The sequence below is a fragment of the Rhipicephalus sanguineus genome, chromosome 11 (genome assembly GCF_013339695.2).
Source record: "Rhipicephalus sanguineus isolate Rsan-2018 chromosome 11, BIME_Rsan_1.4, whole genome shotgun sequence".
NCBI lineage: Eukaryota > Metazoa > Arthropoda > Arachnida > Ixodida > Ixodidae > Rhipicephalus > Rhipicephalus sanguineus.
The window spans coordinates 127,967,522-127,991,743 of record NC_051186.1 but is presented as its reverse complement, the minus strand read 5'-3'; the positions used below and the strand labels follow the sequence as shown (position 1 = coordinate 127,991,743).

The window sequence follows — 24,222 nt, the reverse complement described above, 5'->3', positions numbered from 1 at the left end:
CTGCTTCTCGTAAATGGATCTGTTATCACAACTACTTATGAAACGAGCTCATCAAATCACTGCGGTGATCATTCTACTGCACGTACGCCAGTAGGGGGTAGCCAGGGTGTGGTATACCGGGCACGTGCTCCTCCCGAAATTTCTTTCTGCCATGGAACACAGAGCACAAAATGTCACTCGACCACACTGGCATACGCGGCCCCCAATTCCGATTAAGGACGTGCTCCGGCTGAAATAAATTTCTGCCTACGCCGCTGACGTACAGAGCTCTGTCATCACATCATATTTCGATACCACCATACAGGTGTGCACACGGGGGGAGGGGGGGGGGTAAGGAGGACGCCCCCCCCTAACTATCAAAGGGGGGGGGTACCCTTTGATCATCAAGGGGGGGGGGGGGAGTCTGCCATTACTGAGTCGGACCTGTCCCGTCACTCGACACAGGTTTTGCGCGATAATGGTGGTGGAGGCCTTCTGACCTGACATTGCATTCAAAGACTGCTTACACTTCACCCTTGCAGCCCGGAAAGCGGGGGACCAAAGGCAGGCCGTAGTGAAAAGCACGCCATCGCTTCATTTTCATTTTTTGCATTTATAGCGAAGTTGTTCCGGACTCGACCAACCGGGGAGGGGGGGGGGGGCGGAGGGTGCTGCTATGAACCTTGCCTCCTCCACCAACTCCTAATGGAGGTTTCTGTGCAGGCCCATGTCTAGGAAGACACAGTGTTGTTACACCGCGATCTGATCCGCTATACCATTCACTGAAAAATTCAGCTCATACTTTACTGCAGAAACAAATCTTCCTACTACTGCCTGCGCAGGTCATTTGACGACACATTTAATAACAGCACCGCAAGTGCCACATAACCGCACTTGTTTGAACAAATGACCAGACGGCATCAGAAATCACCTTAGGGCAGATAGTGTTAACGGAAACCTACGGGTTCAACCTCTGTTCACAAGTATACGAAGCTAAAAAAAATTCAAAAATAAATAATGGAAATTATTTTTTATCCGTGTGCATATAGATATGAGAGCAGTGATAATAAAAGTGGAGAAATGTAAACTTGTCACGGTGGCCTTTATGACCACTAAGTCTTCATTAAGCTATTAATGCCCCATTAATTATACATAGTGCAGAGGTGGCTTCTCTGCACTCTCTCCTGGGTGTTTTTGCAAATGCTTTAAGCCCAGCCTTGCGTTGAAGAGTTATCTGAAAGAATGGTTATGTATTGGGTGATTATACGGAAGCATTCACGCACCTCGCGATGGATATCAAGTAGTGCAGCGAGTAAGACTAGACGATGTGGTTTTGTTGCAACCAACAACAGGGCTGGAAAGGGAGATTGACGTATTGACGTGCTACGTTGTAGAACAGTTAAAGATGCGCGTTCTTTCTTGCAACACTGGACGCTGAGCTAATGGCGACCACAATACAAAGTCAGCGGATTGCTGAATGCAAACGAACACTGCTTTGTGAGACCCCAGAAAGTTGAACTTGTGGGAGACTTGCCCCCTTCCATGGCGGCTCTCATAAACCTCACGAGGATGCCTTGTGATGTTACGCTACAAAATCTCACCTAACTTTAGGCCAGCGCTGCGTCTGGAATGAAGTACTTGCAAGAATAAAGTCTTGCCTGCATGTGGCTAAATGTTAATGCCAGGACGTGAAATTTTTTCCTACGAAGCTTGCTTCACTTTTTTCAAAACACTGTATAAATATGAAAGACTTGACTAGCAGCTAGCGATGGCTACTGAGTGGTGGACTAATTTGAGACTGCTTACAATTAATACGATGTTGGGAGGTATGCAACCAGAAGAAAACACGACATGGAAAGAAAATGCAGACGACCACAACACGAGGCTGCTGAAGCGACATCTCTACGTACAGTCTCAAATGTGACGACTAAAAACTTTCATAAGGTGCTGTTACTTGCTACTGGATCACAATATGCCACTACTCTGCGTGTGTCTATGTTTAACGTGGATCTGTTATTGTGCACTCATAACCAGAGTCATTCGAAGAAAAAGGGGTTGAAGAGCTCGTTCCTGAGCTTTCTGTTTCGACACTGGCAGCCAGTGACGGTCATTCGTCAGATCCAAGATCGCGAACGCAACCCACGAAAAGGATAATGTGCGGATCGATACAGCGAATCAGGAACATGAACGGGCGGTTCAAGTTAAACTGAGAGCAAGAGCAGCAGAGAAAGGCTCTCATGGCAGTAGCAGCTGCCGCCTCGGTGCCTTCCTCGTACACCTCCACGAACGCCTTGTTCAACGCATCGGAAACAACGAGATTGCCCGCATCGCTGATTACACCGAGATCGGCGTCCCGCGTGAAGAAGTCTTTTATCCCAATCGAACTCAGCGTTTCCTTGAGGTCGATCGATCGTTCCAGCTTGAACTTCAGCAGGAAGATCGACGTCTTGTTCCAAGATAAACTTTTTCAAGAGGCTCGAAAGTTTCTCGGCGGTCAAGCCTTCCTCGAGCTGGGAAAGTCCATCGTATTTGTCGGGCAGAAGGATGACCACGGAGGCCTTCCCGCCGCAGTAAGGGATTGCCAAGGCTTTCGCCGCTAAGTCCGCGAGACGACCCATCATGAAATCGTTTCGCTGCTTCATCATAATTACTTTTCTTTTGGTCTTTGAATCCAGGTGAAAACTCATGGGGCGAGTTAGGATGGAAAGAAACGGCGACTCCCAACTGCCCTTGAAGTAGACGGCGCTTATCACGACCAGGATGGTCTCTCGGTCTACACTGTCGTCGGGGAGAATTTCCTTAATTTGGGCTCGGTGACCTCTTCAACCCAGGCGTTGATGCGACGTCGAACCTCCTCGTAGCGTTTTCCGAAGTCGACGGACTCGACGGTCGTGCCGTAAGAGTTCTAAAGGGCAAGGTAGCTGTCCAGGACCGGAAATGTCTGTTCGGAGTACATACGGTTGGCGACGTGTAGCTTTACGTTGGGGGCTAAGCCCTCAAGTTTGGGGAGTAAACCGTAAAAGCAAGCGTTGGCCTCTTCTCTGGTGATGCCTAAAACGTCGGCCAGCTGCCGAGCCGTGTTGCCCCGCGCCCCTGCCAGAGTCATAGACAGCGCCGTCGAGATGCTGAATGGAGAGAAGAGCATATTTCCCGTACGACCGCTCTTCTCGACGAGGTACTTGTACAGGTCGATGGTAAAGTTGAGGAGGGGCTCTCCAAGCGGCTGTGTCTGCATGATGGTGATCACAGACACCTGCGAGGAAATAGGTATAGCTGCGTGACACATGGCAAAATTTGCAGCGCACAAAGGAGGACACGGGCGAAGAAAATGAAGACAGGACGATACGCTTCGATGGCGATAAACGATGGCAAGCGCATCGTCCTGTCTTCACTTTCTTCGTCGCTGCAAGTTTTGCCATGCGTTACCACCAAGCCCATTCTTACATTCTAACAAGCTACGTGCGGTAGTATATTTGTTTTATTTAGTTGTTTTTACATACTGCAACCTCAATGAGGCTATTGCACGAGTGGGAAATGAGAGAAAGAAACAATAACGGCAAATCACTATTCATGAACAGGGTTCCAGAAATTCTTTGAGTGGTAAGCAACGCACACTTCCGGGCAACAAATTCCAGGCTTCTATAGTTGCAGGAAAGAAGCTATATTTGAACATGTCAGTGCGGGTGAAAAAAGTTGCAATGTTAAGGGCGTGGTCGCTCCGCGTAGATAAAGGTCTGGAGAACTTAAGATAACTGTCTAGAGTGTCGAGGCGGGGAGAATTGTTTAGACTGTACATCTATCTGCTATCTGGAGACGAAGTTACTAAGCTTCCCGTTCGTGTTTTCTCGCTACTGGCCAGCAGGCTTCGCTGTGCCATGCATCACGATAGGCAGAAAATTTATTTTCTTGATAATTTTAGTGCAAGGCGTTTCTGCGAATAGCGGGCCCAGTTCTAATGAATCCAGCAAGGCTGGGAACGGTTCGCGAAGGGATAGCAAAATGTGTCACGCATTAGTATTTAGCACAAATCTACGTAGCAAATACGTACGTATTTCAAAAAAAAACCTGTATACTGTCGAATAATCTACCGCTGCGCTACCATATGCTGTCCTCCTGGTTAGCTCTGTTGACGCATCGACTGCTACGAAAGGGCGTTGGTCCCAACTTTGAATGCCGGGCAAAGACGAATTTATCGGCAACTAGAAAGCTGGCCTGCTGTGAAATCCACGTGCATTTCACGGAGAGTAGCCTGTGTTTCTTTGTGCTGCGAACAGGTAGGTGATATACATACACACATACACACACACACACACACATACATATATATATATATATATATATATATATATATATATATATATATATATATATATATATATATATATATATATATATATATATATATATATATATATATATATATATATATATATATATGTATATATATATATATATATATATATCGTCGTTACATTGAAGAAAGAGGCGTCGATGGTGAATGCCGGCGTGCGACCGTAGACAAGGTAGAAAGGTGAATATCCGGTAGTCCGTTGGACAGAGGTGTTATGCGCAAACGTCACGGAGGGTAAGATTGTGCCCCAGTTATCGTGGTTTTGTCCGATGTACATTGATATAATGTCTGTTAGGGTCCGATGGATGCGCTCTGTTATGGCGCGTTCACACTGAGACATTCGGCGGCGAGAGCGCGCGGAATCCGCTTCGGCGGCAGCGAGATCCGCCGGAAAAGCCCATTCCGCGTCGATCGGTCCTGGACCGATTTTTGCGGCAGCAGCCGCCGGATTCCCTCACCGCGAACCAATTGGAACGCGAGTCGAACATTCGAAAAATGGCGGCGCGCATGTGATATCGGAGCCGTCCAAGCCCACAGCAACAGCGAAGTCTTTCGTAATCATCCTGTAGCTCTCGACAACTACCAAGTGTTGTCGCGATTAGCATCTTTGCAATACATCATCGCGATCTCGCAAAACGGGTAGCATTACCTCGGCTCGGCCAAGCTTCTCGCGTCTTGCAAATCAGGACGAACCAACCACAACTGCTTGCGTCGTTTCTTTTGTTCGGCGAATGCATGTTTATCCTCGTCCGACATCGCCAGAAAGTGGCTTTCCAGCAGGCCCAGCAGTTCGACGACCCTGCTCCTGTTTATGCGCTTCGCCATAACGAAACGCGTACACAACGCAGAGCGCGTCGATGCCAGCGTTCCTTCGCGCGAAAGGACGATGACAACTAGACGCCCTAGTTTCGGCGGTGCGGTTGCTAAGTGGTGTGAACAATGTGGAATTTCGGCGGCGCGCGAATTCCGGTCACTGTGGCGGGCGGATTCCCCAGTGTGAATGAGCCATTAAACCATTTGTTTGAGGATGGTAGGCTGATGTCGTCTTATGAACTGTCCCACAAATTTTAAGCACTTCCTGAAGAATTGTGGACAAAAAGGTCTTCCCGCGATCACTAAGCAGCACGCGAGGTGCACCATGACGCAACACAATGGCTTCCAAAAAGAAGGCGGCCACGTCTGACGCAGAACTAGTTCGTAGAGGGGCGGTCTCTGCGTACCGTGTGAGGGGGTCGACCGCTGTCACAATCCACCGATGACCTGCTGGCGTTACGGGAAGTGGCCCGACTAGGTCTATTCCGATGATGGCAAATGATGTTTCGGGACATGGGATAGATTGTAACAAGCCAGCAGGAGGTGAAGTTTGTCGTTTCCAGCGTTGACAAAGTGCGCAAGAAGCGACATACTTGGCCACAAAGGTAGAAAGGCCAGGCCAGAAGAAACGGCTCCTAACGCGGTCGTATGTCTTCTGAAACCCCAAGTGGCCAGCAGATGGGTCATCGTGCAGTGCTTCGAGAACTTGTGTACGCAGTGAACGGGGAAGTACTGGCACCCACCGATGTCCATCGGTATTGTAAGTATAGCGATGCAGCACGTTGTGTTCCAGCTTGAACCGCCTTAGCTGACGACGTAGTCTGGCATTAGGAGGAGAGTACGTGCCACTTAGGTATCCGATGACACGGTTACAATAGGGGTCGTCATGTTGACACAATGCAAACTGAGCGCAGCGGTTAGAAGATAACGACTCAGCAACTGCCAGCGGCGATAACGTGGGTGAAGATGAAGCCTCATGAGCACCTGGAGGGTGCGTGGCCGGAGATGAAAGTGGCAGAGGGCAGCGAGAGAGGGCGTCGGCATCCTGATGCTGTTTGCCCTACTTGTACACAACGTCAAAAGTGTACTATTGCAAGCGAAGTATCCAGCGACCGAGGCGCCCATACAAATTTTTGAGTGAGGACAACCAGCATAAAGCGTAATGGTCGGTAATCACAGTACGGTCGGAATTTTTGTATGGTCCAAACTACAGCGAGACACTCCTGCTCTGTTATCGAGTAGTTCTGCTCCGCAGGTGTTAGTGCACGACTGGCATAAGCGACAACTCGCTCTTGTGAAGTGTCGTCGCGCTGTAGAAGGACAGTACCGATTCCATGGCCGCTTGCGTCTGTGTGCAGAAAAGTAGGCGCACTCTCGTCGAAGTGACGAAGGACGGGATCTGATGTCAATGTACGTTTGAGGGCTTGGAACGCACACTCGCAGTCATCGGTCCAAGCGAAGGCTGTTCCTGACGTCAGAAGCTTGTGTAATGGCCCCGCAATGGCAGCAAAGTGACTGATGAAGCGGCGGAAGTAAGACGCCAGGCCAAGGAAACTTCGCAAATGTTTCTGATTTTCTGGACGAGAGAAACGAATCACGGCAGCAATCTTGTCCGGGTCCGGTCGAACGCCATCTTTACTGACAAAGTGGCCCAGTACTTTAATGCTTTTGCTGGCGAAGTGGCACTTCTTTGTATTGAGCTGAAGTCCAGCGTTCGAAATACATGTTAAAACTTCGTCCAAACACTCAAGCTGCTGAGGAAAAGTGGAAGAAAAAATAACGATGTCGTATAGATAACATAAACAGGTTCTCCACTTTAGGCCTCGTAAAACGGTGTCTATCATGCGCTCGAATGTTGCAGGAACGTTGCATAATCCGAAGGGCATTACGTTGAACTCATAAAGCCCCTCCGGCGTAGCAAAGGCTGTTTTGTCTTTGTCCGCTTCGTGCATAGGTATCTGCCAATACCCGGACCGGAGTTCGAGACTGGAGAAATACTCTGTGCCTTGAAGGGAGTCGAGGGCATCGTCGATTCGTGGCAACGGATAGACATCTTTTTTCGTGATCTTATTAAGGGCTCTGTAATCGACACAAAGTCGTACAGAGCCGTCCTTTTTTCCGGACCAACACCACAGGAGATGACCAAGAGCTGGACGAAGGGCGGATGACGTCGCGTTTGAGCATGTCGGCGACGTTGTCCTCGATGATTTGTCGTTCCGCCGAAGACACGCGGTATGGGCGGCGGCGTACGATGGAGCTGCCGTCCGTTTCAATGCGGTGCTCTGCGACGGAAGTGCGGCCGAGGACCTTGGAATGTACGTCAAACGAAACGCTGTGCTTCTGAAGAATGGCTAAAAGGTCTCTCTTTTGCCCAGCAGTGGGGATTGATGCTAGCATTTAAAGCAGCGCTCGCAGCCTTAGAATCAGTTGAGGCAGACAAAGGTGGTGGTTCTGCGCGAAGGGAAACCAGCGAAAAAGGCTCGGTGTCAGCGAAGCATCTCACAGCAGTGCCTTGGGGCAGCATCACTGGCGAGGAAGTTGGATTAAGTGCGGCGACCAACGCTTTACGGTCGCTAAACCGCACAAGACCAGGTGCGATGGTAAGCCCCGTAGGTTTGCAGCGACCGGATGGTGCAATGAACACGTCACCATTAACAAAGGTATCAGAAGCCAGCGTAATAATATTCTCGTCTCCCGGCGAAATACAACAATCAGCAGCTGTGACGAAACGCAAGCTGTGAGGACCGTCATCGGAGGAACACTCTGTGTCTGTCATATGAATGACTCGCTGACGACAAGATATGAAAGCTGATGCTGAAGAAAGGAAGTCCCATCCCAAGATGACCGCGTAGGTGCACGAGGGCAGCACAAGAAACAGAATATGGTGAAGGATGCCATCAACGGAAACCCGCACTGTACAAACACAGGAAGGCCGAATAAGAACTCCGTCAGCGCAGCGAAGGCGAGGGCCATTGTACGAAGTCTTCACTTTTCTCAAGCGGGAACACAAGTCTGCACTAATGACGGAAAGCGATGCGCCTGTGTCCACCAGTGCCTCAGTCCGTACACCTTCAACATACACCAACAATATATTTGACGGGCGGTGCGGAGGAGTTTCATTTAGTGCGAACGATGCAGCTTTCCCTCCCGCAGCTGCACTATTTAGTTTTCTAGTCGATGATCAGGAGTCGAAGTAGCAGGTCGAAGTGGGGAAGAGGAGCGCCGCATCGGTGAAGGCGAGCGACGACGCGGAAATCGAGAACTACCAACTGAGCCGAAGTTCTGCGGAGACTGCGATCGACGTGGGCTGTTCTGACATGGGCGACGATATTGCGGTCCAGTGGTGTAAAACTCATCCCGTTCAAAGTCCTCGTAGCCTCGTCTTTCGTCTTGCTGACGGCGTCGGCAAAATCTTGCAATATGGCCACGGATGCCGCAATAGAAGCAGATCGGCCGAGGAGTGCGCCAGGCGTTGTAGGGCTGGACCGGCGCTCGTGGCGTGAGGGAGTTGAGCGAACCATGCACTCCAGGCGCCTGTAGTGGTGTCTGCTTGGGCGGTGGTGTCATAGCAGCAATCTGAGCATAAGTAGAACTTTTTGCTGGGCTAGTTGGTGCATGTTTAACGAAAGGAATCAGGCGCAAAAGAGACGAACACAAGAAGTGACATGGACGAACTGTACATGTCATATCACTTCCATGTCCTTCTCCATGTCCATGTCACTTCTTGTGTTCGTCTCTTTTGCGCCTGATTCCTTTCGTTAAATCTGGGCATAAGTTGGCGTTGGCACGGGGATGCGGGCTCGGGACTTGCGTGCCGGTCATGGAAGCCAGTTCCTCCCTCACGACTTCACGTAGATAGGCACCAGGCGGCGTCGTGCGAACCTCAAGATAGCACGGCGAAGCTTGTTCATGAAGTTCCTCTCGGATGATCGAGCGGATCAATGCACGCAGCTCTATGTCATTGCTTGGCCTCAGGTCAGACATGTCAGGTTGCAAGCGTGCGGTCTGAAGCTCACGAGGCGCTGACAGGTAGCGACAATATCGGCTACGGTCGTGGGGTTCTGCACTACGAGCGCATTGAAAGCCACAGTCCCTATACCTTTGAGCAGGTGGCGCACACGGTCGTTCTCCGCTAGAGTCACTGGAAAAATTTCAGAGTATCGCATCTGTTTTCCGCGCGCCGCCGCCGCCGCGATTGGCTTATTCGCATCACGTGACCTCTCGCCGCCATATCCCTTCCAAGCGCTTTGGGTGCAGGCGCGTTCAATGCAGAGCGTGGCCGGACATTTAGCTGTACCGCGGTCCCCAGAAGTACTTCGTCGCTTTTTTAAACGCGTCATGCAGACAGGGGCGTAAGAAGACATTTTTTATCGGGGGAGGGGGGGGGGCACGGCTCGGTGTGCCACCCCCTGGCTACGCCACTGCATGCAGATGCCAGAAGAGAGTAGCTCATCATCAATCGAACGTTACTGGTGAGCTACTCTGGGAATCTCGTTTGCCGTGTGGGAAAGATTAATGTCAAAGAGCGCCGTTCTACGTGGCTGCATGGTTGGCCTGAACGAATTCGCCCCCCTCGAATAACACTCCTTCCTGCAGTGAACTACATTAATTTTGCTGGAAAAAATCTTATGCGACAGGATATTTCACCTATTCGGTTCGTTGTGGTCAGCGATATTGCAAACTACATACCTTTCTATTTGCTCGGCCGTTTATATCTCGATCGGTTGAACAGATTACGCATGCTATCCGAGTTATAAGCGTGCCACGCACGAGAGCGAACTCGAAGATTTAATAAAATAATAACTGTTTACTGGTATACCTTGAAGGCAATTGTGACATGATATTTGGCATTGCACAAAACAGAAGCGTGGAACTCCGTTGATAAACTTGGTATATGGCAATGTTATCAAGCGTATTTTTAAATTTGTTGCAAAAAAAATGCCGCTAATGCTGCATTGCACCGAGCATACCCTTAAAATACTGTATAGTTGGTGAGAAATGGTCACAGCAAAAAAAAAAGCAGATCCCACGCATTGAGGGAGTCAATTTTATGCGAGCCCTAGGTCTATATACATACTGTGTTGCAGTAGCATGCGCTTTAAAAATTCCGGGATGTGCTATTTCTGATCAAAAGAACATAAAGCACCGTGCCGAGGAAGTTTTAATAAGAGTGCATGATGAAAAAAAAGTGTAGCAGTGCAGAAACCGAACCCCAGCTGTTTACGCGCTGGCAACGCCAAAAAAAGAAATGTTTTGTCGGAAACAGCAAAATATTTGCAAATTCATTGCAACGTTGGGAATATTGAGGAGACAAGAAATAGGAAATGAAACAATTAAGTAGTGATGTCAATCATTTTTGATGGCCTATTTTCTACGTATCGTAAGATAAGATGCACCCTACCTACCGCACGCCGATTCGCCCGTGCGTTCGGTTGCTGGCGTGCCGAATCAAGACGTCGCGCACAACTTCCAATTACCGTACACACACAACTTCTATTACACATATCAACCAGTTGAACAGCAAGCACGGTGCGCAAGCAAGCTATGCGTCAGCGATCAGTCGAAGGACGCAATGTTGAATGTTCTCGATGTTGTTCGATAACGTTCTCGAGTGCAGTGAACCTGAACACCGACTGCAAAGCTAGCGCAAACAGTCAAGATTCACCAAATGTCGAAGTGAATGGCATCTCGCACGATGTCATTGCGCTAATGCAACGATGTTTACAGATCCAGACCTAGAGAACACGCCCGGGCGTGACACAAAAAGAGACCGATGAAGCCATGAAGAGAGTTCGCGAGCACATGGCAACATTCGCCGTACGTTTCATTAGTTACACCGCTAACCGCGCAGTCGATCCATACCTGTCGATGACTCGAAATCACTTCTAATATCCTCTTGAAGAAACACACACATATAATGCCGTTCTGCCGAGCGTAACACGGCGCTGAGGCTAAAAGATCGGTCACTTCTCAACACACGCTAGCAACGCGCCGGACGGTCTGGAAGGGACATGGCCGTCGCCACCCAATGTTGCCCGCGTGCAGCCTACCTTTGCGGTACTCTGATTTTCCAGTGACTCTATTCTCCGCCATTGAGCTGTCGACGCGACGGCAGAGGGCGAGTACGTATTCTATGTGAGAAGTGTATGACTCTCCCGTGTGTTGAACACGCCCAGCAAGCCTCATCTTCGCGATATCTGAGCGCACAGACGGGTTGGCAAATATCTGGCGTAGCTGAAGCCTAAAAGAGGTCCAATTCGGAAAATCTGTCGCATGGTGGAAGAACCATGTCTTTGCGACGCCTTTGCGAGCCTGGGAAACTCACCCACGCAACGTGGGTGAGTTTCCCAGGCTCATCCCAGTGGTTGATGGCACTCACGCGGTCATACTCCTCCAGCCAGTCTTCAACGTCTTCACCACGAAGCCCAGCGAACATCTGCGGATCTTTTTGAGGGCTCGTGACCATCCAAGAAGGGGTTGCCGACGGGGCGTGCGTTGGGGTCGCTGCCGTGCTGGGCAGCTCGTGTTGCGACATCGTCGAACTCAGGTGGTGTAAGCGGCGTCCCGAACGGAGCTGCAGGGATGTGTTCTAGGTGAAGCTGGAGATGGTCGGTTAGCGTGAGAGGATCCAGGGACCGGACAGCACCTCCACCACTTGTGAGACAACGTTTAGGACGCTCAAGACACTTCTTTATTGTGTCGAGTATGAGCCCCACAACCCAAACCCAAGCTGTGAATATGAGTATGTACATATGAGAAGATGAAGCGCATGAACAATGCTCACGATATATATATATATATATATATATATATATATATATATATATATATATATATATATATATATATATATATATATATGTATGTATGTATGTATGTATGTATGTATGTGTGTGTGTGTGTGTGTCTGTGTGTGTGTGTTCATCGTGGCAGAGTTAAATATTATAGCACGGATTGCCATGTGAGTACGACACGTATTTCGTATATGATGTACACGCAGTAATACAGAAGGGCAGGTAGAACCGGATGATAGAGGTGCAAAATATTAATTCGTTATAATTGCGACATGAGCATCATAAAGTGCAAGGAAGGTCTTGTCACTTATGCAGTATTCTTGCCATACAACTCTCAGTGCGTGAAGTGTGTGCCTTTGTCGATGCGCTCAACCACATTAGCAACATGGTTAACAGAAATAACGAAAGTGTAATTGTTTCGGAACATAAGGAAATGTGCGATGTACATGACCTCTTCGTCAGATATGCTGTGTCCAAATACAGTTATGTTATTACTGTTCGAATGCTCAGTCATATTGATGCGATTGTATGACGTGATTAGATTCGCATGCTTGTGTGAGTTCATTTAATGTCTTTAATGTTTCGTAAATTAAAGCCATTCATTTTTTTAATTATGTCCCTGTTAAGTGACGCCAAAGCTGGCTGTGAATTACGTGTGTTATAGAATTTATGTGTGGTGAGGTGAGATAAAAGCATGCTCAACGTACCAATGTGGTGCTGGATTTCGTCACAGTAACAGCCTTTCGTTCTTGTCATTGTCATCTCGCTACAATGCCTTCAAAATGCAGGTCGTTTACTTGTAAAGTAAAACCTAGAGGTCATTCAAAATTTTTGGTCTTCGTGAATCACCCACATATGGGAATGTTTCTGCTAAGAATGGCCTTGCAAGCGGAAAATACAGTGTAAAATTGTGTTAAATGTGTGGAAACTAAAAGGGCGTCAATATTGCTCTGTAATGTTTAATGACAAATTTAGTTATTACACACGCATAATATTTGAGGTGTGTGGTTTAAACGATAAGAGTCGGAGGCACATGTTTGTGTATTTACGATATCTATATGTCATCCGACCCTATATAGCAAGCTTAATATTTCTTAACGAATAGTGACTCTCCACTCTTTACGTCAAAGACGTAAATGATCTGCTCAAGTCCAATATTCTGCCTCCTCGTAACGTACGGCGAAATTAGTTCGGGAGTATGTGTTGCAGGTGTTCTCGCGTCAGAGTGTCTAAGGGTATATTTCATTCTTCTAGTAATTCATTCTAAATGCATCATTCATTTCAATATAAGGTTCTTAGCGTAATGAAGGCATCGTGTCAATCGCAGTATCAGACATTTCCCCTAATTAAAATTCGCAGCCAGTTTTTCTTTTTTTACTGCTGCCCGTCGTGTAAACACCCCTTGGTCCTTATTGTTGCCTAATTCTTCACTGTCGAACAAAATGACGAGCAAAGTACTATTACAGTCAGCTCCGGACAAACAATTAAATAGAGTTGCCTTATGAATTGTTTTCATGTTGTCGTTGCCCTTACACAGCGATGGCACTACCTCTATCCGACGCAAATGTAGCTAGCATGCATAAAGCTTCTCCCGGACCAGTGAGCAGTACGATTCCCGTCTATAGGCCATACAGTCCTGAAGCTCAACGATAGCCGATAGCCAACGAATGCCAACGATAGCCAACGATACTCTGCCATTAGCTGCCACTGCTTTGACGCTCGTATCTGCTTCCGTCAATCAGAACGCTTCCCTCAGGAACATTCCCATAAGACGCGGGAAAGCAGGCAACGATGTTTGATTGTCATTGCCCGTAACCATCAGATGATTTAACATAGGTATCTGCCCAACCAAGCCAATGCAGCCCTTGACGAGACTTGTCATTGTAGGCTCCAGCGGGAGGCAGTTAGGCGAGAATGCACTTGAAGTGTTATCGCCCGCACGAAACATCATGAAGGCATGGAGCGAAGATCCTTTACAATGCGCTCCTGGAGTATACAAAACTTATGTTATTCACTAAGGTGACTGCTTGGGCATGTTGATAAGACATGATAGAAGCCAAAATCACGCAAGAGAAGGACACAAAGATGATGTATTCTTCTCTGTCTTCCTCTTGCGCGCTTTCAGTTTCTACTGTAAGTTGTCCTTCAATGCGAATTATTCGTGTTCTAACATTGTTCTCAGTGTCTTAAAGAGGGCTCTTTTTTTTCTGGAAGTCAGAAACACGTATTGTGTTAGTCAGCAACAAAGGAAGAATATCAACATTGGAACGAAGAAAAAGATGCGGTGTGTCCCGTCCCGTGAAATGAGAGTCGTAGACACGCTTTGCTAAATTAACACGCTTTATTGCTATATTTCAAAGGCTCTGCAGGAGCACATCCGCAAACCTCGTGCAGAACTGTCAAAAGTAACCAGCAGCGTATAATACCAACGCCCTAAATATATTCACTGTGTCTACAAGTCACGGACGGAGCCCATGAACAGCACAACATCTGGGTCATGGCTGCGAACGACAAACATGAACGGCCGATCCACAATAAATTTGTAGGTCTGCGGCGGCGTTGAAGACAAGCAGCAGGCCGCCATCATTACGGCTGTAGCGGCCGCGGCTTCGGTGCCTTCTTCATTGACTTCCACGAAGGCCTTGTGAACCACGTCGGAAGCTGTCAGCTTGTCCTTCTCGCAGATGGCGGACAGCTCGGCATCTGATGAGAAAAAGTCTTTGATTCCCATTTCTTTCAAGACTCCCTTCAGGTTAATCGCCTGTTCCAGTTTGAACTTCGGCAGGTACAGCTCAACGTCGAAAAATCCGCGAAGGTTTTCCAGCAGGTTGCCGAGCTTCGAAGCGGTCAAGCGCTTCTCCAGTTTTGACAGTCCTTCGACCTCGTTGGGCAGAAGGATGACCATGGACGTTTTGCCGCCTCGGTATGGTATCTCCAGGGCTTCCACGTCGAGTTCTTTGCTTCTGCCCGTGCAGTAACGGTCCTTGTGATACATCATGTCAACCTGTTTCTTGTTCTTGGAATCCAGATGGAAATCGGAGGGCTGAGTGGCGTCAGTCCTGAACTGCGAAGCCCAAAGGCCTTTGAAGTAGATGGCGTTTATCAGGATGAGGGTGGTCTTGGCGTTCACACTGCCTCCTGGCAGGAGATCTTTGATCTTCGATTCTGTCGCTCGCTCCACCCAGGCGTTGGCTTTCAACCGAACGGTCTCGTAGTCGTTCCTGAAGTCTACGGACTCAATAGTAGCGCTGTAGCTGTCACGTAGGAGAGACAGGTAGCTCTCCAAGACGGGGAACGTCTGTTCGCAGTACATGCGGTTGGCGATGTGCAGCTTGACGTCGGCAGCGTAGAACTGCAGCTTCGAGAAGTAATCGGAAAAGTGGTTGTGTATCTGCGCACCGTCGGGGACTCGAAGCACGGTGGACAATTCCTTGGCCGTTTTGTTACGCGCTCCTCCGAGGGCCATTGAAAGAGCAGCCGAGATGCTGAACGGCGAAAAAAAGACGTTTCCCTTGCGGCCGTCCTTCGGTTTCAACTGGCCGTACAAGTCGAGGGCGAAGTTGAGAACAGAGTCCCCGAGCTGGTTGACGGCCATGCCTGGAACGCCTGCACGGAAGTGAAACACTTTTTTTGAGGCCCTTGTTACGGTGAACAGCGCTAGCGAAGATTTCTACTTGTGGTTCCTACGTTCACGTTGATATGCAGTGAAATAACAGCTAAGAGTGAAGGGACAACTATAGATTACAAAATTTCCCACAGTGTCGATAACATGATAGCGAATTAGGAAGCTAATATGGACTTTCCATACGGCGTACAACGAAAGAATACGAACATTTGGGACACAAGAAAAGAGACGGTGTGTCCCGCCCATGAAATGAGAGTCGTAGACACATTTTCATAACTTAACACGCTTTATTCCAATATACGAAGTGCTCTACAGCAGCATATCGGTAAGCCTCGTGTAACATTGTCAAAAATGACCAGCAACGTATAATAGCGAAGCGCTACATAAGCATCGTGTTTACAAGTCGCGGACGGAGCCCATGAAGAGCACGAGGTCTGGGTCACGGCTGCGAATGATGAACATGAACGGCCGATCCACTATAAACTTGTAGGTCCGCGGTGGGAGTGAGGACATGCAGCAGGTCAACATTATTACGGCTGTAGCGGCCGCGGCTTCGGTGCCTTCTTCGTTGACTTCCACGAACGCCTTGTGAACCACATCGGAAGCTGCCAGCTTGTCCTTCTCGCAGATGGCGGACAGGTCGGCATCCGACGAGAAAAAGTCCTTGATTCCCATTTCCTGCAAGACTTCCTTCAGGCAAATCGCCTGTTCCAACTTGAACTTGGGCAGGTACAGCTCGACGTCGGCAAATCCACAAAGGTTTTCCAGCAGGTTCGCGAGCTTCGAAGCTGTCAAGCGTTCCTCAAGTTTAGAGAGTCCTTCAACATCGTTGGGCAGAATGATGACCATGGAAGTTTTATCGCCTTGGTACGGTATCTCCAGGGCTTCCACGTCGAGCTCCTCGCATCTGGCCCTGCTGTAACTGTCCTTGTGAAACATCATGTCGACTTGTTTCTTGCTATTGGAGTCCAGGTGGAAATCTGAGGGATGAGTGGCGTCAGGCCTGAATTGCGAAGCCCAAAGGCCCTTGAAGTAGATGGCGTTTATGAGGATGAGACTGGTCCTTTCGTTCACGCTGCCTCCTGGCAGGAGATCTTTGATCTTCGACTCTGTCTCTCGCTCCACCCACGCGTTGGCTTGCAGACGAACCGTCTCGTAGCCGTTCCTGAAGTCGACGGACTCGATAGTAGCACCGTAGCTGTCGCGTAGGAGAGACAGGTAGTTCTCCAGGACGGGGAACGTCTGTTCGCAGTACATGCGGTTGGCGATGTGCAGCTTCACGTCGGCAGCGTACGACGGTAGCTTTGAGAAGAAGTCGGAAAAGTGGTTGTGTATCTGCGCACCGTCGGGGACTCGAAGCACGGTGGACAATTCCTTGGCCGTTTTGTTACGCGCTCCTCCGAGGGCCATTGAAAGAGCAGCCGAGATGCTGAACGGCGAGAAAAAGACGTTTCCCTTGCGGCCGTCCTTCGGCTTCAGGTGGCCGTACAAGTCAACGGCGAAGTTGAGAACAGAGTCCCCGAGCAGGTTGACGGCCATGTTTCGAATCCCTGCACGGAAGTGAAACAGTTTTTTGAGGGCCGTGCGGTGGTGAACAGCGCTAGTGAAAGCTTGTACCTGTGTTCTGTGCGTTCATAACGCTACGCATTGAAAGAACTATTGAATGCGAAAAAAACCACAGAGTATAAGACTCGCTGCAGTGTGGGCATCATAGTAGTCGAGCTAGTCTGTGCTTGGCGTCAATGACAGGGACCGTGCGTAGCTCTCGTATGTAAATAAAGACGTGAAATCTACTTGGTGAAGTCTGTATAAGAGCTGTGAGTGCCATTTAAGTGGAGTGTAAATGTAACTGTAATGGTATTTAAGGAATGACGTTATAAGGACAGTAACTTGATTCAGACCGAGGGTCTTCCGAAAGTTGTATGACATCTCCAGCTTGTTCAGCACAGCGTGAACAACGTTGCGTTCCCCCATGAAGCGATCACAAAAACACAGTAGTTGTTCTATCGGCCCTATAGAGCGGCAGGCCAGCGAAGCGACGCCAGCATTGATGCTGTTCCTGAAGTCGACCGGATTAAACGATCGCTTGTAGGTGTGTAATGGACAGGTGCACAACCCTGATAGTACCTTCTTCCCTCTTCTTTCTTTCTTTTAATCCCTTGATCGTTTCCCCCCAGTGTAGGGTAGCAAACCGCACGCGCGTCTAGTTAACCTCCCTGACTTTCGATCCTCCTCCTTGTCCTCCTTGATTGAGACACTGGAGTGTGTCTGGATCGCGGGAAAGGTATGAATCGCGCAAATAGCGCCGTTAACATGCCGTGCGCCACAAGCGGTTGCTTCTAACCCACTTTACAAAGAAAAGTCCCATGCCTCTACTGCTGTCTTCTTTGGCCACGTCGTCGTCGTCGCCCACGTCAGCACACTCGCCACATATTCTGGCATGAAGTCACGTGCGATATCTGCACGCTGTGTGCAACGAATGGGAAATGTGCGAGTCTCATAAAGCTTTGCAAGTGTCGAACGGGACAAACATTTGTATGTTCGATGTCTAGAGAGCTGTCTGTCTGTTAACTGGAACAAGAGGCAGACACCTTTTAGCGCACATGTAACCCTTTTGTTTTTAGCACGTTCATTGCTACGTCAATCAATATCCGCTGTTCGCCGACGGTCAATTTCCAAAGCGTTTCACGCGTTACATAGGTCGGCAAAAAGTGTGGAGCTCACTCAGGCTCACTCATGGCACAAATTTTGCCTTTAGGGCCCACCCGGACTCAGACTCACCAAAATTTTCCTCATCTGGACTCACTCGGGCTCAGATCTTTAACATCAATATCTCATATAATTGGTGCTCTTCTTGGCGCCTTTTGATCTCGTAGCTTCAAATATGAGTTATCAATGGTTACAATCCAGCAAGGACATTTTTATTGAACGAGATGACTCACACACGACGTATTTTTTTATGAAGAACTGCCCTTGAAAAATTTTGCCGCAGGGAGGTTAGACCCCCTCACCCGTCCCCCTCCGGAACTCACGCATCCGATCAATAAATATCGAGATGGAGCATGAATGCTTGCGCTTTGACTTATGTGTGAGTAGACGCGAGTATCATAAGGCTGACAGTAACGCTCAAGTTGAGTAGACAGGGCCATAGGTCAGCAAAAAAAATGTGGAGCTCACTCAGACCCACTCGAAATATATTTTGCCCCCAGGGCTCACTCGGCAAAATTTTCCTCATTCTGACTCACTCGAACTCGCATTCACGAACATTTTCCTCATCCGGACTCACTCGGACTCAGATTCACGAAAATGTTATTGAGCCTGACTCACTCAGACTCAGACTCATGGCTCAATCTGAGTCTGAGTGAGTCGACTCATGAGTGAGTTTGTCGACTCATGCGCGTCTAGCCCTCTGCACCGCATGCAAAGAGGACATTACAATCGAAAAACATGCAGCACACGCATTCGTAATGGGTCACGGACGTTGAGAAGACAACATTGCTGCGCTAGGGGGGACTATTTCTAAAATGGCATTGTTCGAACGCCGACAAAATAAACAGATTTCTTGAAAACAGGGCCAGCCTCTGTTTATGTTATGTTGGTAAGAATGTTTACCCGAGCTCCGAGACCAGCAACTTCACAAGCTACGAGCACTCTGATAACGCTCGTTTGTTTCCTACACAAAGGGAGACACGAGTTTGCTTTCGGCCGAGTCCATCGCTATTGTGAAAGATGTATACAACACCCCAGCGAGTGCACATATAGAGACGGGCTGCCCTGGCGCCATCTCGGGTCAAACACCCCGACAGTGCGCTGGCAGCTTGCCCGCCCATCGATCGGGATCGCGTCTTTTTGTTTATGCGCGCCGTTTGGGTGTTTAGAGCAACCCAGACAGAGTAAAAGGGGTAAACGAAGGATGGTTTAGACAGGGAGGACAGGTTGAGCGCCTCTGTCCTCCCTGTCTAAACCTTCCTTTTTTCCCATTTTACTCTGAGTTCCACGAAACGATTAAGCGTCATGCTACATACCAACTCGCCTCTATAACTGCCACGCTGTAGTCGGTTACAACCTATAGGAATAAATGTGAGCTCCGCCCACAGCCGTCGCTGTCCCAGCATAAATGCCCCATCCACAAAGGAAAGTTTATTGAACCGGTGCACGCAAGTGCTGCAGGCGCCCCTTATAAAGTAAATACTTATAAATTGCATCAGTGTAACTTACACAAACGCTAGACGCAATATTATGCAGACTGCTGTAATACACTCTACGCTACCAAGCAACTATACAACAGCAAACGTGTTAACCAAAAGCATCGCACTTCTCAAGGAGATGGGGAAAGAAAAGAAAAAAAAAGAAAGGAAAAAAGGAAAAAGAAAGTATTCTATTTGCCCATTCCCGTGACGTTAAGCACCTTTGGCGTATTTCGGGCAGGTGAATTTTTTCCACAAACGCATGTTCATGTCGCTGGTTTCTGGCAAAAAAAAAAGAACTTCCTGGCAAATTTCAGCAAAGATTCCGACATCGCTTCTCGGGGAAACGTGATATTTTAAATAGGGAGGACAAACTTTTAATTAATAATATGCGCAGTGTTTACATTAGCAGAGAAAAAGTACTTATGGCTACAGCAGAAACCACCTAGCACGGCTCTCACCGACGATTGGCAGGCGCGGCGCAGTTCTGGTAGCGCAGTTTGAATTTATTAAGGCGAAAGTCTTAGATGCCTCATCAAACACGAATATTGACCTTCGGCGTCCCGCGGCGTCGAGGACAGCATGAGTGATGGAAAAATTATCACGTGATGACGTCGCCATATGAAGTCATGACGTCACAGATCGCCAAAATTTGTGACGTCATTATGACGTCTTTGTGGCGTCACTTGATGTAACGTCACATGATGACGTCATCACATGATATCGTAGCTTGGTCGAAGGTGGGCCAATCAAGGAGGCAGTGGAAAACCAGGTGACCAGGTGAAACCAGGTTTGCACTGCCTCCGATCCTGGGGGCAGTGCAAAACCACGTTAGGCGCAAAAATCTTTCGGAGGGGGGCGGGGCAGGGTCGATACATCGACTGAGGAGAAGAAGAAGATGGCTTTCGCCTTCGAGTCGTCATAGGTGAATGCATAAGGGAGGGGATAGAAGGGCAAATAAACTGCATACCGATGTCGTGGCATGTATATTCCGATTTGAGCAAACTGTACAATCGATTAATTGTAGTTGTGGTAAACTAAGTGATAGATCAAAATGGCTGTTAAAGCTTTGTTTGCTAATTCATAGGAGCAGTTGAGAAAGTGCGAACTACAAACACATAGGCGTAGCCAGAGGATGATAGAGGTGGCGGGTTGAAACCACCTCGCCGGTCACCGGAATTTTTTGACAGATTGCATGCACAAATACTATTACGACACGCAGGCATACAAACACATGTACGAACGTACATATAAGGGCGGTCGGACCACCAACCCTCCCCGAAGTAACCTCCTCGCTCACACGCCATACAACTCACACGGAGCGTCTGTGTGTTCTTTGTGTCTGGTATACATCTTCCATTTTTCAGGGTTCTTTTCTACTTCTTTTTCTTTTGCAGCTAGAAAGCAGCTAGAAAAACGATAGGCATGAAGACGGCAGCGTTAATTTAGGCGACTGAGGACAGCTATAACATTCCACTTGTTGATATAAAGAGAAAGGAATGGTGTTGCCTTGGGCATTTAAAACCTATAAGGCCTGCGATTGATTACAGTTGCACTACGGTAGTGTTGAGTGTGATGAAGGAAGAAAATTGACAGGCATTTATATAGGACAAGCTCAGCAAGGCAGCGGTAATTAAAATTTCGTTGGAAAGGGACTCGGTCCTCAGTGTGGACATAACCTTTAGTGCAAAGAAGATTGCGATGATGAAGTTTACGGTTATCTTGCTTTTATTACAGACGAGAGAAAGCGAAGGTAAATGAAATATGGACATCGAGAGCGGCCAGTTAGGAATGACAGTTGTACCAGAGGATGAGGAACAGACTTTAAGAGAGAGCGCCGATGGCACAGTAGTTCAAGGTTCGCGGCCTCCCTAGTCCGGAATGCCGTGTGCCTGAGCCGACAGCGTCCAAAACATAAATGAGCGAAATGGCATTTTTATACTATTTAGAATTTTTAGGAATAGCTTACGTTTTCCTACAGTAGCGTACGTGGTGCTCTCAATCGTTCATCTTTTGTTCTAAACACACACCGCAGTCTTGCAGCCACAAACGTCTTTTCACTTCCAATTATTCTTTAGCGATAGCTTACATTTCACCCTTAGCAGAGCACATATGCTCTAAATCTTCTACGTTTTTTTTTATTTTTTCGGAACACCATGCAGGTCTAATTTTAAGGTCTTTCAAGCAACTACAGTTCCTTTAGGAACAGCTCAGTGATCTCCCGTAATAGAGCTCACATTCTTCCAAACCGTTTTTTTTCTAAACTTAGCACTCTCCCGCACTAAAGTACTTAGTACATTCTAAATCGTCCCCATTTTTTTCTGGGAAGGAAAACAGGAGAAAGAGGAAAGGCAGGGATGTAGCCAGTTAAGAACAACCGGTATACTACCCTGCACAGGGGAATGGTATGGAGAGTTTGAAAGTTAGAAGAGTAAATAAAGAAAGAGAGAGAGAAATGGAGGGGAGGCACACACACACACACCATCACAGTCCGTCAGTCTTGCGCGGTATACGGCGCCACTATCAGTCTACAGCCACTCGTACAATTGTGTTGCCCTCAAAGCTTTTAGCAGTGCCTTCGTTGCCTTCATCATTAGTGACTTTTCAGTATGATATTCCAGGATAGTTGCAAGCGACATCGGTCTGCGGTCAAGGCGAGCTAAGGCGACTGCGAGTGATCGCCTATGCACAGCGTAGCGAGGACAGTCGCAAAGGATGAGCTGCAAAGTCTCCTCCATACCACGGTCGTCACAAAAGAACACAAAAGAGAGTGGTGTCATTGGTGCGAAATAAACGCCACTGATAGCGCAAGCGTGCATCACACACAGATCGAGGCAGATGAGCATGCGACCGCGAAAGGTGAGAATCATTGCACTAGTTTTGTTAAAAAGAAAAAAAATTAAAAGGGCTAACCACGCTTGTGTAGACACTTATTCAGTTTTAATTCAACTTGTTTCTTGGGAAACTAATCTACTTTAAGTGGTGGGGCTGACATTTAGATGGTGCGGACTGGTGGGAACTAGAATTAGTACATTAAGACCGTCGACATACATTAGCGAATGTGATTAGCAAGGTATAGAATAATCACTGTTCAACTAAAAGGTTTTATACGTACGGTTATCTCGTCAAGTGGCCTTCTTTTACATTCCGCGACGACAAATCCCTCCCGTACTTTGATAATACAAGTGTACGTATATATGTGCGCATGGACCAGTGTCTGTAAATTGGCGAGAAACTCACCATATCAACGAGTCCCTCGTCACCGAAATCTCGGACAGCTAGTAAATTACCCTGGCAAAGGTGATCGTGGGAAATAAATTAAGTGTATAGCACTCGTGTGCACTTGTTGGCTCTTCCAAAAGCGAAATCAAAGGCTTTGTTATTGGGTCTTATCTGTGTCTGCCAATGCTGTTATTTACCTTTCTTGCGCCATTTTAGTAAGACGTCTCAGAAAAGCGAGATTCCGTTTCACTCTCCAAAAAGAAGCAGACCATTGAGTCGCCATCGCGGAACAAATAAGAGACGTATTCATCTATTTAGGGTTGTTTTAAACAACATGCGAAACGCCTCGGAGTTTTTTAATCATAAAAAGAATGCCAAAATTTAAGAAACTCATTTTCATACCATCACTGACCAGCTTTTGAATTGAAAGTAGTGTTTACAGCCGCGCTTTCAACTAATACGAAACAAGAATTAACTAATGATATCTTGGACACCAGTAACTCAGCCAGTACCTTCCATCACTCGTTGAAACAACGCAACACGAATTTTGCGGAGAGCTCTCGCACAAAGGAGTACGTAGGTAAATGAGACGAACGAAAGGAAAAACACACCTGAGGGGGGTTCTCTTAACGATGTTCAAACGTCGTGGCTCGCACGATGTGGGCGAACCGGAAACAAGAGAGGTCGCGGTTCGCGGCCTTTTCGAATACGCCGGGTGGGCGTTGCCGAAGTCCGAGGCAGCGAGCCGGCGATCTGCTTTGTCTGCAATATACTTTCGCCGCGGGCCTAGCTAGACACGGCGGCAGCTCGTTGTAGCTCTTCGACAAGCTCGTCTTTGAAGCTCCGTGATGGAACGAAGTCTGCGTGGACCGCTTTGAGACGGTTTGTTGGCGTTAGTTAGTTCGTCGTGGACGTGTAAACAACTGCGCAACCGCGAGACAACATAGGACGCGCGAGACTCGGGCAATCTGCGGCTGGTGACGTGGCGTCCGCTTGCGATACAGAAGCGCCGAGAGGCGCCGACCACTGCACGGGCACCGCCTACTGGGAGAGTCTAACAACCGACGCGTGTGGAGAAATTCCTGGGTACCGCGATTCCCTAGCGTCGACCTCGTATCTGCCCGCGTCGTCCCTTGTCTCATCAAGGTTTCTCTACGAAAGCCAAGATGTCCCTAGGGGCGCTCTTTTTGAAGGTAGGGAGATTACATGACAGCAGCGCTTCGCTGGCGACAGCGCGCTTACTTTTCGTAG

At 48.2% G+C, this 24,222-nt stretch overlaps 1 protein-coding gene across 4 annotated transcripts in view; it reads right to left on the bottom strand.

Moving 5' to 3' along the window:
* Nucleotides 1–24,009, bottom strand: part of LOC119374309 (leukocyte elastase inhibitor) — a 38,507-nt gene extending 14,498 nt beyond the window's left edge. Inside the window, exons 1-3 of one of the 4 annotated variants that reach the window (XM_049420401.1) lie at nucleotides 23,583–23,996; nucleotides 16,388–17,112; nucleotides 14,263–14,818 (exon numbers count right to left, since the gene is read on the bottom strand). In XM_049420401.1, coding sequence (XP_049276358.1) covers nucleotides 14,390–14,818; nucleotides 16,388–17,101 — 1,143 coding nt within the window. In that variant the 5' untranslated portion in view covers nucleotides 17,102–17,112; nucleotides 23,583–23,996 and the 3' untranslated portion in view covers nucleotides 14,263–14,389. Of the gene's footprint in view, nucleotides 1–14,262; nucleotides 15,544–15,811; nucleotides 17,113–23,582 lie in introns of those variants that run through there. The other 3 variants (XM_037644383.2, XM_037644382.2, XM_037644384.2) reach the window with 3 other exon arrangements.
* Nucleotides 24,010–24,222: the final 213 nt, after the last annotated feature.